This window comes from Bombina bombina, chromosome 5 (genome assembly GCF_027579735.1).
Source record: "Bombina bombina isolate aBomBom1 chromosome 5, aBomBom1.pri, whole genome shotgun sequence".
Taxonomy (NCBI): Eukaryota; Metazoa; Chordata; class Amphibia; order Anura; family Bombinatoridae; genus Bombina; species Bombina bombina.
Window position 1 is genome coordinate 271,790,285 of NC_069503.1, and position 12,661 is coordinate 271,802,945.

Consider the following 12,661-nt stretch of genomic DNA (forward strand, 5'->3'; position numbering starts at 1 on the left):
CTAACAACATCCAAAGAATGCAACGATTTCTCCTTAGAATTCTTAGGATTAGGACATAATGAAGGAACCACGATTTCTCTACTAATGTTGTTGGAATTAACAACTTTAGGCAAAAATTCAAAAGAAGTTCGCAACACTGCCTTATCCTGATGAAAAATCAGAAAAGGAGACTCACAAGAAAGAGCAGATAATTCAGAAACTCTTCTGGCAGAAGAGATTGCCAAAAGGAACAAAACTTTCCAAGAAAGTAATTTAATGTCCAATGAATGCATAGGTTCAAACGGAGGAGCTTGAAGAGCCCCCAGAACCAAATTCTAACTCCAAGGAGGAGAAATTGACTTAATGACAGGTTTTATACGAACCAAAGCCTGTACAAAACAATGAATATCAGGAAGAATAGCAATTTTTCTGTGAAAAAGAACAGAAAGAGCAGAGATTTGTCCTTTCAAGGAACTTGCGGATAAACCCTTATCTAAACCATCCTGAAGAAACTGTAAAATTCTCGGTATTCTAAAAGAATGCCAAGAAAAATGATGAGAAAGACACCAAGAAATATAAGTCTTCCAGACTCTATAATATATCTCTCTAGATACAGATTTACGAGCCTGTAACATAGTATTAATCACAGAGTCAGAGAAACCTCTTTGACTAAGAATCAAGCGTTCAATCTCCATACCTTTAAATTTAAGGATTTGAGATCCTGATGGAAAAAAGGACCTTGCGAGTCCACGGTTGGCAAGAGGCCATCCGGACAAGATCCGCATACCAAAACCTGTGAGGCCATGCTGGAGCTACCAGCAGAACAAACGAGCATTCCTTCAGAATCTTGGAGATTACTCTTGGAAGAAGAACTAGAGGCGGAAAGACATAGGCAGGATGATACTTCCAAGGAAGTGATAATGCATCCACTGCCTCCGCCTGAGGATCCCGGGATCTGGACAGATACCTGGGAAGTTTCTTGTTTAGATGAGACGCCATCAGATCTATTTCTGGAAGTTCCCACATTTGAACAATCTGAAGAAATACCTCTGGGTGAAGAGACCATTCGCCCGGATGCAACGTTTGGCGACTGAGATAATCCGCTTCCCAATTGTCTATACCTGGGATATGAATCGCAGAGATTAGACAGGAGCTGGATTCCGCCCAAACCAAAATTCGAGATACTTCTTTCATAGCCAGAGGACTGTGAGTCCCTCCTTGATGATTGATGTATGCCACAGTTGTGACATTGTCTGTCTGAAAACAAATGAACGATTCCCTCTTCAGAATAGGCCAAAACTGAAGAGCTCTGAAAATTGCACGGAGTTCCAAAATATTGATCGGTAATCTCACCTCCTGAGATTCCCAAACTCCTTGTGCCGTCAGAGATCCCCACACAGCTCCCCAACCTGTGAGACTTGCATCTGTTGAAATTACAGTCCAGGTCGGAAGCACAAAAGAAGCCCCCTGAATTAAACGATGGTGATCTGTCCACCACGTTAGAGAGTGTCGTACAATCGGTTTTAAAGATATTAATTGAGATATCTTTGTGTAATCCTTGCACCATTGATTCAGCATACAGAGCTGAAGAGGTCGCATGTGAAAACGAGCAAAGGGGATCGCGTCCGATGCAGCAGTCATAAGACCTAGAATTTCCATGCATAAGGCTACCGAAGGGAATGAGTGTGACTGAAGGTTTCGACAAGCTGAAATCAATTTTAGACGCCTCTTGTCTGTTAAAGACAGAGTCATGGACACTGAATCTATCTGGAAACCCAGAAAGGTTACCCTTGTCTGAGGAATCAATGAACTTTTTGGAAAATTGATCCTCCAACCATGATCTTGAAGAAACAACACAAGTCGATTCGTATGAGATTCTGCTAAATGTAAAGACTGAGCAAGTACCAAGATATCGTCCAAATAAGGAAAAACCACAATACCCTGTTCTCTGATTACAGACAGAAGGGCACTGAGAACCTTTGTAAAAATTCTTGGAGCTGTAGCTAGGCCAAACGGCAGAGCCACAAACTGGTAATGCTTGTCCAGAAAAGAGAATCTCAGGAACTGAAAATGATCTGGATGAATCGGAATATGCAGATATGCATCCTGTAAATCTATTGTGGACATATAATGCCCTTGCTGAACAAAAGGCAAGATAGTCCTTACAGTTACCATTTTGAACGTTGGTATCCTTACATAACGATTCAATATTTTTAGATCCAGAACTGGTCTGAAGGAATTCTCCTTCTTTGGTACAATGAAGAGATTTGAATAAAACCCCATCCCCTGTTCCGGAACTGGAACTGGCATAATTACTCCAGCCAACTCTAGATCTGAAACACAATTCAGAAATGCTTGAGCTTTCACTGGATTTACTGGGACACGGGAAAGAAAAAATCTCTTTGCAGGAGGTCTCATCTTGAAACCAATTCTGTACCCTTCTGAAACAATGTTCTGAATCCAAAGATTGTGAACAGATTTGATCCAAATTTCTTTGAAAAAACGTAACCTGCCCCCTACCAGCTGAGCTGGAATGAGGGCCGCACCTTCATGTGGACTTAGAAGCAGGCTTTGCCTTTCTAGAAGGCTTGGATTTATTCCAGACTGGAGATGGTTTCCAAACTGAAACTGCTCCTGAGGATGAAGGAGCAGGCTTTTGTTCTTTGTTGAAACGAAAGGAACGAAAACGATTATAAGCCCTGTTTTTACCCTTAGATTTTTTATCCTGTGGTAAAAAAGTTCCTTTCCCACCAGTAACAGTTGAGATAATAGAATCCAACTGAGAACCAAATAATTTGTTACCCTGGAAAGAAATGGAAAGTAGAGTTGATTTAGAAGCCATATCAGCATTCCAAGTTTTAAGCCATAAAGCTCTTCTAGCTAAAATAGCTAGAGACATAAACCTGACATCAACTATAATAATATCAAAAATGGCATCACAAATAAAATTATTAGCATGCTGAAGAAGAATAATAATATTATGAGAATCATGATCTGTTACTTGTTGCGCTAAAGTTTCCAACCAAAAAGTTGAAGCTGCAGCAACATCAGCCAAAGATATAGCAGGTCTAAGAAGATTACCTGAACACAGATAAGCTTTTCTTAGAAAGGATTCAATTTTCCTATCTAAAGGATCCTTAAACGAAGTACCATCTGACGTAGGAATAGTAGTACGTTTAGCCAGGGTAGAAATAGCCCCATCAACTCTAGGAATTTTGTCCCAAAATTCTAATCTGTCAGACGGCACAGGATATAATTGCTTAAAACGTTTAGAAGGAGTAACTGAATTACCCAATTTATCCCATTCTCTGGAAATCACTTCAGAAATAGCATTAGGAACAGGAAAAACTTCTGGAAAAACCACAGGAGATTTAAATACCTTATCTAAACGTTTAAAATTAGTATCAAGAGGACCAGAATCCTCTATTTCTAAAGCAATTAGTACTTCTTTAAGTAAAGAACGAATAAATTCCATTTTAAATAAATATGAAGATTTATCAGCATCAATCTCTGAAACAGAATCTTCTGAACCAGAAGAATCATCAGAATCAGAATGATGATGTTCATTTAAAAATTCATCTGTAGAGAGAGAAGTTTTAAAAGATTTTTTATGTTTACTAGAAGGAGAAATAACAGACATAGCCTTCTTGATGGATTCAGAAACAAAATCTCTTATGTTATCAGGAACATTCTGCACCTTAGATGTTGAAGGAACTGCAACAGGCAATGGTACATTAATAAAGGAAATATTATCTGCTTTAACAAGTTTGTCATGACAATTAATACAAACAACAGCCGGAGGAATAACTACCAAAAGTTTACAGCAGATACACTTAGCTTTGGTAGTTCCAGCACTAGACAGCGATTTTCCTGAAGTATCTTCTGACTCAGATGCAACGTGAGACATCTTGCAATATGTAAGAGAAAAAACAACATATAAAGCAAAATTGATCAAATTCCTTAAATGACAGTTTCAGGAATGGGAAAAAATGCCAGTGAACAAGCTTCTAGTTAACCAGAAGCAAAGAAAAAATGAGACTGAAATAATGTGGAGACAAAAGCGACGCCCATATTTTTTTAGCGCCAAATAAGACGCCCACATTATTTGGCGCCTAAATGCTTTTTGGCGCCAAAAATGACGCCACATCCGTAACGCCGACATTTTTGGCGCAAAAGAACGTCAAAGATGACGCAACTTCCGGCGACACGTATGACGCCGGAAACGTAAAAGATTTTTTGCGCCAAAAAAGTCCGCGCCAAGAATGACGCAATAAAATGAAGCATTTTCAGCCCCCGCGAGCCTAACAGCCCACAGGGAAAAAAGAGTCAAATTTTTAAGGTAAGAAAAAATGATTGAATTAAATGCATTATCCCAAATATGAAACTGACTGTCTGAAAAATAAGGAATGTTGAACATTCTGAGTCAAGGCAAATAAATGTTTGAATACATATATTTAGAACTTTATAAACAAAGTGCCCAACCATAGCTTAGAGTGTCACAGAAAATAAGACTTACTTACCCCAGGACACTCATCTACATGTTTGTAGAAAGCCAAACCAGTACTGAAACGAGAATCAGCAGAGGTAATGGTATATAAATAAGAGTATAACGTCGATCTGAAAAGGGAGGTAAGAGATGAATCTCTACGACCGATAACAGAGAACCTATGAAATAGACCCCGTAGAAGGAGATCACTGCATTCAAAATAGGCAATACTCTCCTCACATCCCTCTGACATTCACTGCACGCTGAGAGGAAAACCGGGCTCCAACTTGCTGCGGAGCGCATATCAACGTAGAATCTAGCACAAACTTACTTCACCACCTCCATAGGAGGCAAAGTTTGTAAAACTGAATTGTGGGTGTGATGAGGGGTGTATTTATAGGCATTTTGAGGTTTGGGAAACTTTGCCCCTCCTCCTGGTAGGAATGTATATCCCATACGTCACTAGCTCATGGACTCTTGCTAATTACATGAAAGAAACATAAAACATAGTTTTTTATATTGTCTCCCATGTCACATAATGCCCAAATATCAACTAATGATAAATATAAAATAGGGACTCCAGTAACACCCCTCTTATTAAAATAGGTTTTACTGCTTACCCCATTCCCATACAGGGAAATAATGCCAGCCAGTTCTGATACACCAAGTCTCCTCAGAAAAAAAGGCTGCACATACCTTAATGCTGCTTGTAGCATGAAACCGGTCTCCACACTGAAGATGTCTCATGGTTACCTTCAGAAGTCTTGTGGGAACCAGCGTGGATCTTAGTTACAAATGCTAAGATCATTAAACCTCAGGGCAGAAATCTTCTTCCATACCCCCCTGAGGAAAATAGTACACACCGGTACCATTTAAAATAAAACTTCTTGATTGAAGAAACTAAAACTAACACCTCACTTTACCATGTCTTCCTAGTATAACACAGGTAAAGAGAATGACTGAGGGTGGAGGGGGAAGGGGAGGGGCTATATATACAGCTCTGCTGTGGTGCTCTTTGCCACTTCCTGTTAGCAGGAGGTTAATATCCCACAAGTAAGGATGAAATCCGTGGACTCGTCATATATTTGTAAAAGAAAAGTGTGTCATAAGGAGAGTAAGCTAAGTCCCCTAGCTATGCTTTACCTGTGTCAGAGTACATACAAATAGCCTCTGGGCTGTGTGTGTGCTGTGTAAAGTCAATTGCCTTATGCAGCACCACTCCACTTGCTTACCAGGCATGTGAAATCCTTGTCCATGCAGCAGTATCCAGTAGACAGCCCATCCAGTGCAGGTATTGGGTACTGCAGAGGATTGCAGTAGGAAATACCTGTGTGCCTCAGGGGGAGGCCAAGGACGAGTCCCTGTGACTCCTGAGGGTAGTTATAACTGAAGTCCCACAGGGAAATACTGTGCACATAAAAGGATATTCCTATGTCCATGTATCATTAAGCTGATGTGAAGTTTCTCTTCTGTCTTCGTTGTGACTGATAATTCCCAGGAACTCGGGGTCTCATATTGGTCTAACCTCCCAAATTTAAATCCATAAGCAAGTAGCTGGAAACACATCTATTCCCAACCAACTTCTACGAGGCCAAGAACAAAACTAATCTGATATAGGTTCTCTCCTACTGGCAGGAAATATATACCATATGTTATATAATATATATATTGGAGGACTGTGAACCATCATTTTACGAAAAAAATCTGCTAAGAGCACTTTGATCTTTCTGGAACAGAATGTATTCTAAAAAGCTATTGAGTAATTAGCAGGATCTTACCTTCAACATGAAGTATCTTTACACCCCAGTTCCAGGCGTTGTACAATATACTATTTTTGGGGAGAAATTCCTGTTTCTGAAGATACAAAATTAATTTCATTAAATAGCCTTAAATATAGCCATCATCTGATAATTACTGAAGGATGTAATCTGCAACATATATGTGAGATTCTGACAATTCTATTTTGGAAAGCTAACACTTATGTGAGGTTAACAGTTTTACCATAACTATCTGCTCAACATCTGAAAAGGGAACATGTGATTTTGAATGATCACATGGTTTTTTAAATAGCAAGTTATCTGGAAGGAAATGTTCTCAACAACAATGTATTCAAGAGAATGTAAATAGCCCAACTTTATATGTGAACTGTCAGTTATAATATACACTGAAAACATTGTTTAATTTTTTTTGCAACTTAACCTTTTTCCAGAAGTGTTTGAATTTGTAAGCCTAATCAATGGTAAATTAGTTCTAAATCCAAATGATGCAAAAGTGAAAGAAAACAGAATTCATGCTTACCTGCTAAATTTCTCTCTCTTGTGATGTATCAAGTCCACAGATTCATCCATACTTGTGGGATATTCTCCTTCCTAACAGGAAGTGGCAAAGAGAGCACCCACAGCAGAGCTGTCTATATAGCTCCTCCCTTAGCTCCACCCCCCAGTCATTCGACCGAAGGCTAGGAAGAAAAAGGAGAAACTATAGGGTGCAGAGGTGACTGAAGTTTTTAAATAAAAATATACTACCTGTCTTAAACAGACAGGGCGGGCCGTGGACTAGATACATCACAAGAGAAAGAAATTTATCAGGTAAGCATAAACTGTTTTCTCTTGTAAGATGAATTGAGTCCACGGGAGGGAGGGACAAGACAGGTACCTTAAACGGAAGGCACCACTGCTTGTAGAACCTCTCTCCCAAAAATAGCCTTCCGAAGAAGCAAAAGTATGGAATTTGTAAAATTTGGAAAAAGTATGAAGCGAAGACCAAGTCGCCGCATTACAAATCTGTTCAACAGAAGCCTCATTTTTAAAAGCCCATGTGGAAGACACTGCTCTAGTAGAATGAGCAGTAATCCTTTCAGGAGGCTGCTGGCCAGCAGTCTCGTAAGCCAAACGGATGATGCTTTTCAGCCAAAAAGAAAGAGAGGTAGCCGTAGCCTTTTGGCCTCTCCGCTTACCAGAATAAACAACAAACAATGAAGAAGTTTGACGGAAATCTTTGGTTGCTTGTAAGTAGAACTTTAAAGCATGAACCACATCAAGATAGTGCAACAGACGTTCCTTCTTTGATGAAGGATTAGGACACAGTGAAGGAACAACAATTTCCTGATTGATATTCCTATAAGAAACAACCTTAGGAAGGAATCCAGGTTTGGTACGCAAAACCTTATCTGCATGGAAAACAAGATAAGGTGAGTCACACTGTAAAGCACATAACTCAGAAACTCTTCGAGCCGAAGAGATAGCTACTAAAAACAGAACTTTCCAAGATAAAAGCTTAATATCTATGGAATGCATAGGTTCAAACGGAACCCCTTGAAGAACTTTAAGAACTAAGTTTAAGCTCCATGGCGGAGCAACAGGTTTGAATACAGGCTTGATTCTGACTAAAGCCTGACTAAACGCTTGAACGTCTGGGACATCTGCCAGACGCTTGTGTAAAAGAATAGACAAAGCAGAAATCTGTCCTTTTAAGGAGCTAGCTGATAATCCCTTCTCCAATCCTTCTTAGAAAAAAGACAATATTCTAGGAATCCTAATCTTACTCCATGAGTAACCCTTGGATTCACACCAATAAAGATATTTGCGCCAAATCTTATGATAGATTTTCCTGGTGACAGGCTTTCTAGCTTGAATCAGGGTATCAATGACCGACTGAGAAACTATGCTTTGATAAAATCAGGCGTTCAATCTCCAAGCAGACAAAGAGAAATTGGATTTGGATGCTTGAATGGACCTTGGATTAGAAGGTCCTGCCTCATTGGCAGAGTCCACGGTGGAACAGACGACATGTCCACTAGGTCTGCATACCAAGTCCTGCGTGACCACGCAGGTGCTACCAGAATCACAGAAGCTCTCTCCTGCTTGATTCTGGCAACCAGACGTGGGAGGAGAGGAAACGGTGGAAATACATAGATGCTCTAGCAGTGCCTTGGTCCTTCAATCTGGCCTATCAGTACCGCCTGGGGATCCCGGGACCTGGACCCGTAACAAGGAAGCTTGGCGTTCTGACGGGACGCCATCAGATCCAATTCTGGTGTGCCCCATAGCTGAGTCAGCTGGGCAAATACTTACGGATGGAGCTCCCACTCCCCCGGATGAAAAGTCTGACGACTTAGGAAATCCACCTCCCAGTTCTCTACCCCTGGGATATGGATTGCTGAAAGATGGCAAGAGTGAGTCTCCACCCATCGGATTATTTTGATAACTTCCATCATCGCTAGAGGACTCCGTGGTGATTGATGTAAGCTACAGTCGTGATGTTGTCCGACTGAAATCTGATGAATTTGGCAGCAGCTAGCTGAGGCCACGCCTGAAGCGCATTCAATATCGCTCTCAGTTCTAGAATGTTTATCGGGAGGAGAGTTTCCTCCCGAGACCATAAGCCCTGTGCTTTCAGGGAGTTCCAGACTGCACCCCAGCCTAGCAGGCTGGCATCTGTTACAATAATCCACTCTGGCCTGCGGAAACACATTCCCTGAGCCAGGTGGTCCTGAGACAACCACCAGAGAAGAGAATCTCTGGTCTCCTGATCCAGATGTATTTGCTGAGATAAATCTGCATAATCCCCATTCCACTGTTTGAGCATGCACAGTTGCAGTGGTCTGAGGTGTAGGCGGGCAAAAGGAACTATGTCCATTGCCGCTACCATGAGTCCGATTACCTCCATACACTGAGCCACTGATGGCCGAGAAATGGAATGAAGAGCTCGGCAAGTGGTTAAGAGTTTTGATTTTCTGACCTCCGTCACAAATATTTTCATTTCTACTGAGTCTATCAGAGTCCCTAGGAAGGAAACTCTTGTGAGAGGAAAGAGAGAACTCTTTTTTTTTTTATGTTCACCTTCCACCCGTGAGATCTCAGAAAAGCCAACACGATGTCCATGTGAGACTTGGTTAACTGGAAAGTCGACGCCTGAATTAAGATGTCTAGATAAGGCGCCACTGCTATGCCCCGCGGTCTTAAAACCGCCAAAAGGGACCCTAGCACCTTTGTGAAAATCCTGGGAGCCATGGCCAACCCGAAGGGAAGGGCCACAAACTGGTAATGCCTGTCCAGAAAGGCGAATCTGAGGAATAGGTTTAGAATTTTGAGATCCAAGATTGGTCTGAAAGTTCCCTCTTTTTTGGGAACCTAGCCCTTGTTCCGCTTTTGGAACTGGGCAGATCACTCCCATGGTATGTAGGTCTTCTACACAGCGTAAGAACGCCTCTCTCTTTGTCTGGTTTGCAGACAATTGAGAAACGTGAAATCTCCCCCTTGGGGGGGGGGGGGGAGTATTTGAAGTCCAGAAGATATCCCTGGGACACAATTTCTAACGCCCAGGAATCGTGAACATCTCTTGCCTGAGCGAAGAGAGAGAGAGAGAGAGAGAGAGAGAGAGAGAGAGAGACAGAGAGAGAGAGAGTCTGCCCCCTACTAGATCCGGTCCCGGATCGGGGGCTACCCCTTCATGCTGTCTTGGAGGCAGCAGCAGGCTTCTTGGCCTGTTTACCCTTGTTCCAAGCCTGGTTAGGTCTCCAGACTGACTTGGATTGGGCAAAATTCCCCTCTTGCTTTGCAACAGGGGAAGCTGAAGCGGGAACGAAAAGGAACGAAAATTATTTTGTTTGGTCCTCATTTTATTTGTTTTATCCTGAGGGAGGGCGTGGCCTTTCCCTCCAGTGATGTCTGAAATAATCTCTTTCAGTTCAGGCCCGAATAGGGTCTTTCCTTTGAAAGGGATGTTCAAAAGTTTAGATTTTGATGACACATCAGCAGACCTGGACTTAAGCCATAACGCCCTGCGTGCTAAAATGGCAAAACCTGAATTCTTTGCCGCTAATTTAGCCATTTGGAAAGTGGCATCTGTAATGAAAGAATTAGCCAATTTAAGGGCCTTAATTCTATCCATAATATCCTCTAAGTGAGTCTCCATCTGAAGAGCCTCTTCTAGATCATTAAACCAGAAAGTAGCTGCAGTAGTTACAGGAACAATGCACGCAATAGGTTGGAGAAGAAAACCTTGATGAACAAAAATTTTCTTTAGGACACCCTCTAATTTTTTATCCATAGGATCTTTGAAAGCACAACTGTCTTCGATAGGTATAGTTGTACGCTTAGCGAGAGTAGAAACAGCTCCCTCCACCTTAGGAACCGTCTGCCACGAGTCCCACATGGTGTCAGATATGGGAAACATTTTCTTAAAAACAGGAGGGGGAGCGAACAGTATACCTGGTCTATCCCACTCCTTAGTAACAATATTCACAATCCTCTTAGGGACTGGAAAAACATCAGTGTAAACAGGAACCTCTAAGTATCTGTCCATTTTGCACAATTTCTCTGGGACCACAATAGGGTCACAATCATCCAGAGTCGCTAATACCTCCCTGAGCAACAAGCGGAGGTGTTCAAGCTTAAATGTAAAGGCCGTCATATCAGAATCTGTCTGAGGGAGTGTCTTTCCTGAATCAGAAATCTCTCCCTCAGATAGCAAATCCCTTACCCCTACTTCAGAACATTGTGAGGGTATATCGGATACGGCTACTAAAGCGTCAGAAGGCTCAGCAGTTGTTCTTAACCCAGAGCTGTCCCGCTTTCCTTGTAAACCAGGCAGTTTAGATAAAACCGCTGTGAGGGTTGTATTCATAACTGTGGTCATGTCTTGTAAAGTAAATGAAGTCGACGCACTAGAGGTACTTGGCGTCACTTGTACGGGCGTTACTGGTTGTGACACTTGGGGAGAGCTAGATGGCAAACCCTCAATTCCTTCTGTCTGAGAATCATCTATTGCTATATTTTTAAGTGCTATATAATATGCTCTTTATAATTTATAGACATATCAGTGCAAGTGGGACACATTCTAAGAGGGGGATCCACAATGGCTTCTAAACACATTGAACAAGGATTTTCCTTGGTGTCAGACATGTTAAACAGGCTAGTAATGAAACAAGCAAGCTTGGAAAACACTTTATTTAAAGCAAATACTTCTAAAAACACGGTACTGTGCCTTTAAGAGAAAAAAAAGATGCACAAACTCTGCAAAACAGTGTAAAAAAGCAGTAAACTTTACAAAATGTTTACAGTAGAATCATAAAGCCTTAGTAAGTTTGCACAGCCAGCCAAATAAACGATTAACCCCTTAATGTAAAAACAAGATTGACAAAACGTAAAAAAAACGTTATAAAAACGTTCAGCACCTTGCCACAGCTCTGCTGTGGCGCCTACCTGCCCTTTAGGATAGATTTGTGGGGAAAAACCTTCTTTTAGGCCCTCAAACACAGCAGGACCCTCTAGAGAAGCAGCTGGATGTCTTCAGAGTAAAAGAAACTGTGCAACTGAGGTGCGAAAATAGGCCCCTCCCACCTCACTCGATGTTAGTGGGGCCTAAAAGAAACACACCAAAGTGTTTCTAAACTAGCCATGTGGGTTAATAACCCTTAAATCAGCCACAATTACCCCTTAAAGTCCCTCAAAAAACGTTAAGCTTTCAATAAAAAAAAATTTCCCATAAGTGCCACCAGTAACAAATGAGCCCTTTATGCAAGCTAGGATTCTTAATTAAGTGTCTGAATACAGCTTACCCTTCCCTCATGGGGATATTGTAAGCCTTTTCTAGAATTATCACAGTCTGTCTAGAAAAAAATTGACTGAACATACCTCAATGCAGCTTAGCACCAAACCGTTCCCCCAACTCAAGTGTTCCTGTACTCCTCAGCCTCAGTGGGAACAGAAGTGGATCTTAGTTACAAAGTGCTAAGATCATCATCCTCCTTGCAGAAATCTTCATCCCTTTTCTGCCAGAGAGTGAATAGTACACACCGGTACCATTTAAAATAAACTTTTGCTTGAGAAAATAAAAAACAAAATTTATGCTTACCTGATAAATTCATTTCTCCTGTAGTGTGGTCAGTCCACGGGTCATCATTACTTCTGGGATATTATCTCCTCCCCTACAGGAAGTGCAAGAGGATTCACCCAGCAGAGCTGCTATATAGCTCCTCCCCTCTACGTCACCTCCAGTCATTCGACCAAAGGACCAACGAGAAAGGAGAAGCCCAAGGGTGTAGTGGTGACTGGAGTATAATCCAAAAAATTTTTAGCCTGCCATAAAAAACAGGGCGGGCCGTGGACTGACCACACTACAGGAGAAATGAATTTATCAGGTAAGCATAAATTTTGTTTTCTCCTGTTAAGTGTGGTCAGTCCACGGACAGCC

The 12,661-nt window shown here is 41.5% G+C and overlaps 1 protein-coding gene across 1 annotated transcript in view; it reads right to left on the reverse strand.

Annotated features, from left to right (window-relative positions):
* The window catches only part of DBF4 (DBF4 zinc finger), a gene marked incomplete at its 5' end in the record, with an annotated part of 387,026 nt that extends 380,707 nt beyond the window's left edge, over nt 1–6,319 (reverse strand). The window contains 1 exon segment of the mRNA XM_053713992.1: nt 6,244–6,319. Coding sequence (XP_053569967.1) covers nt 6,244–6,319 — 76 coding nt within the window.
* Nucleotides 6,320–12,661: the final 6,342 nt, after the last annotated feature.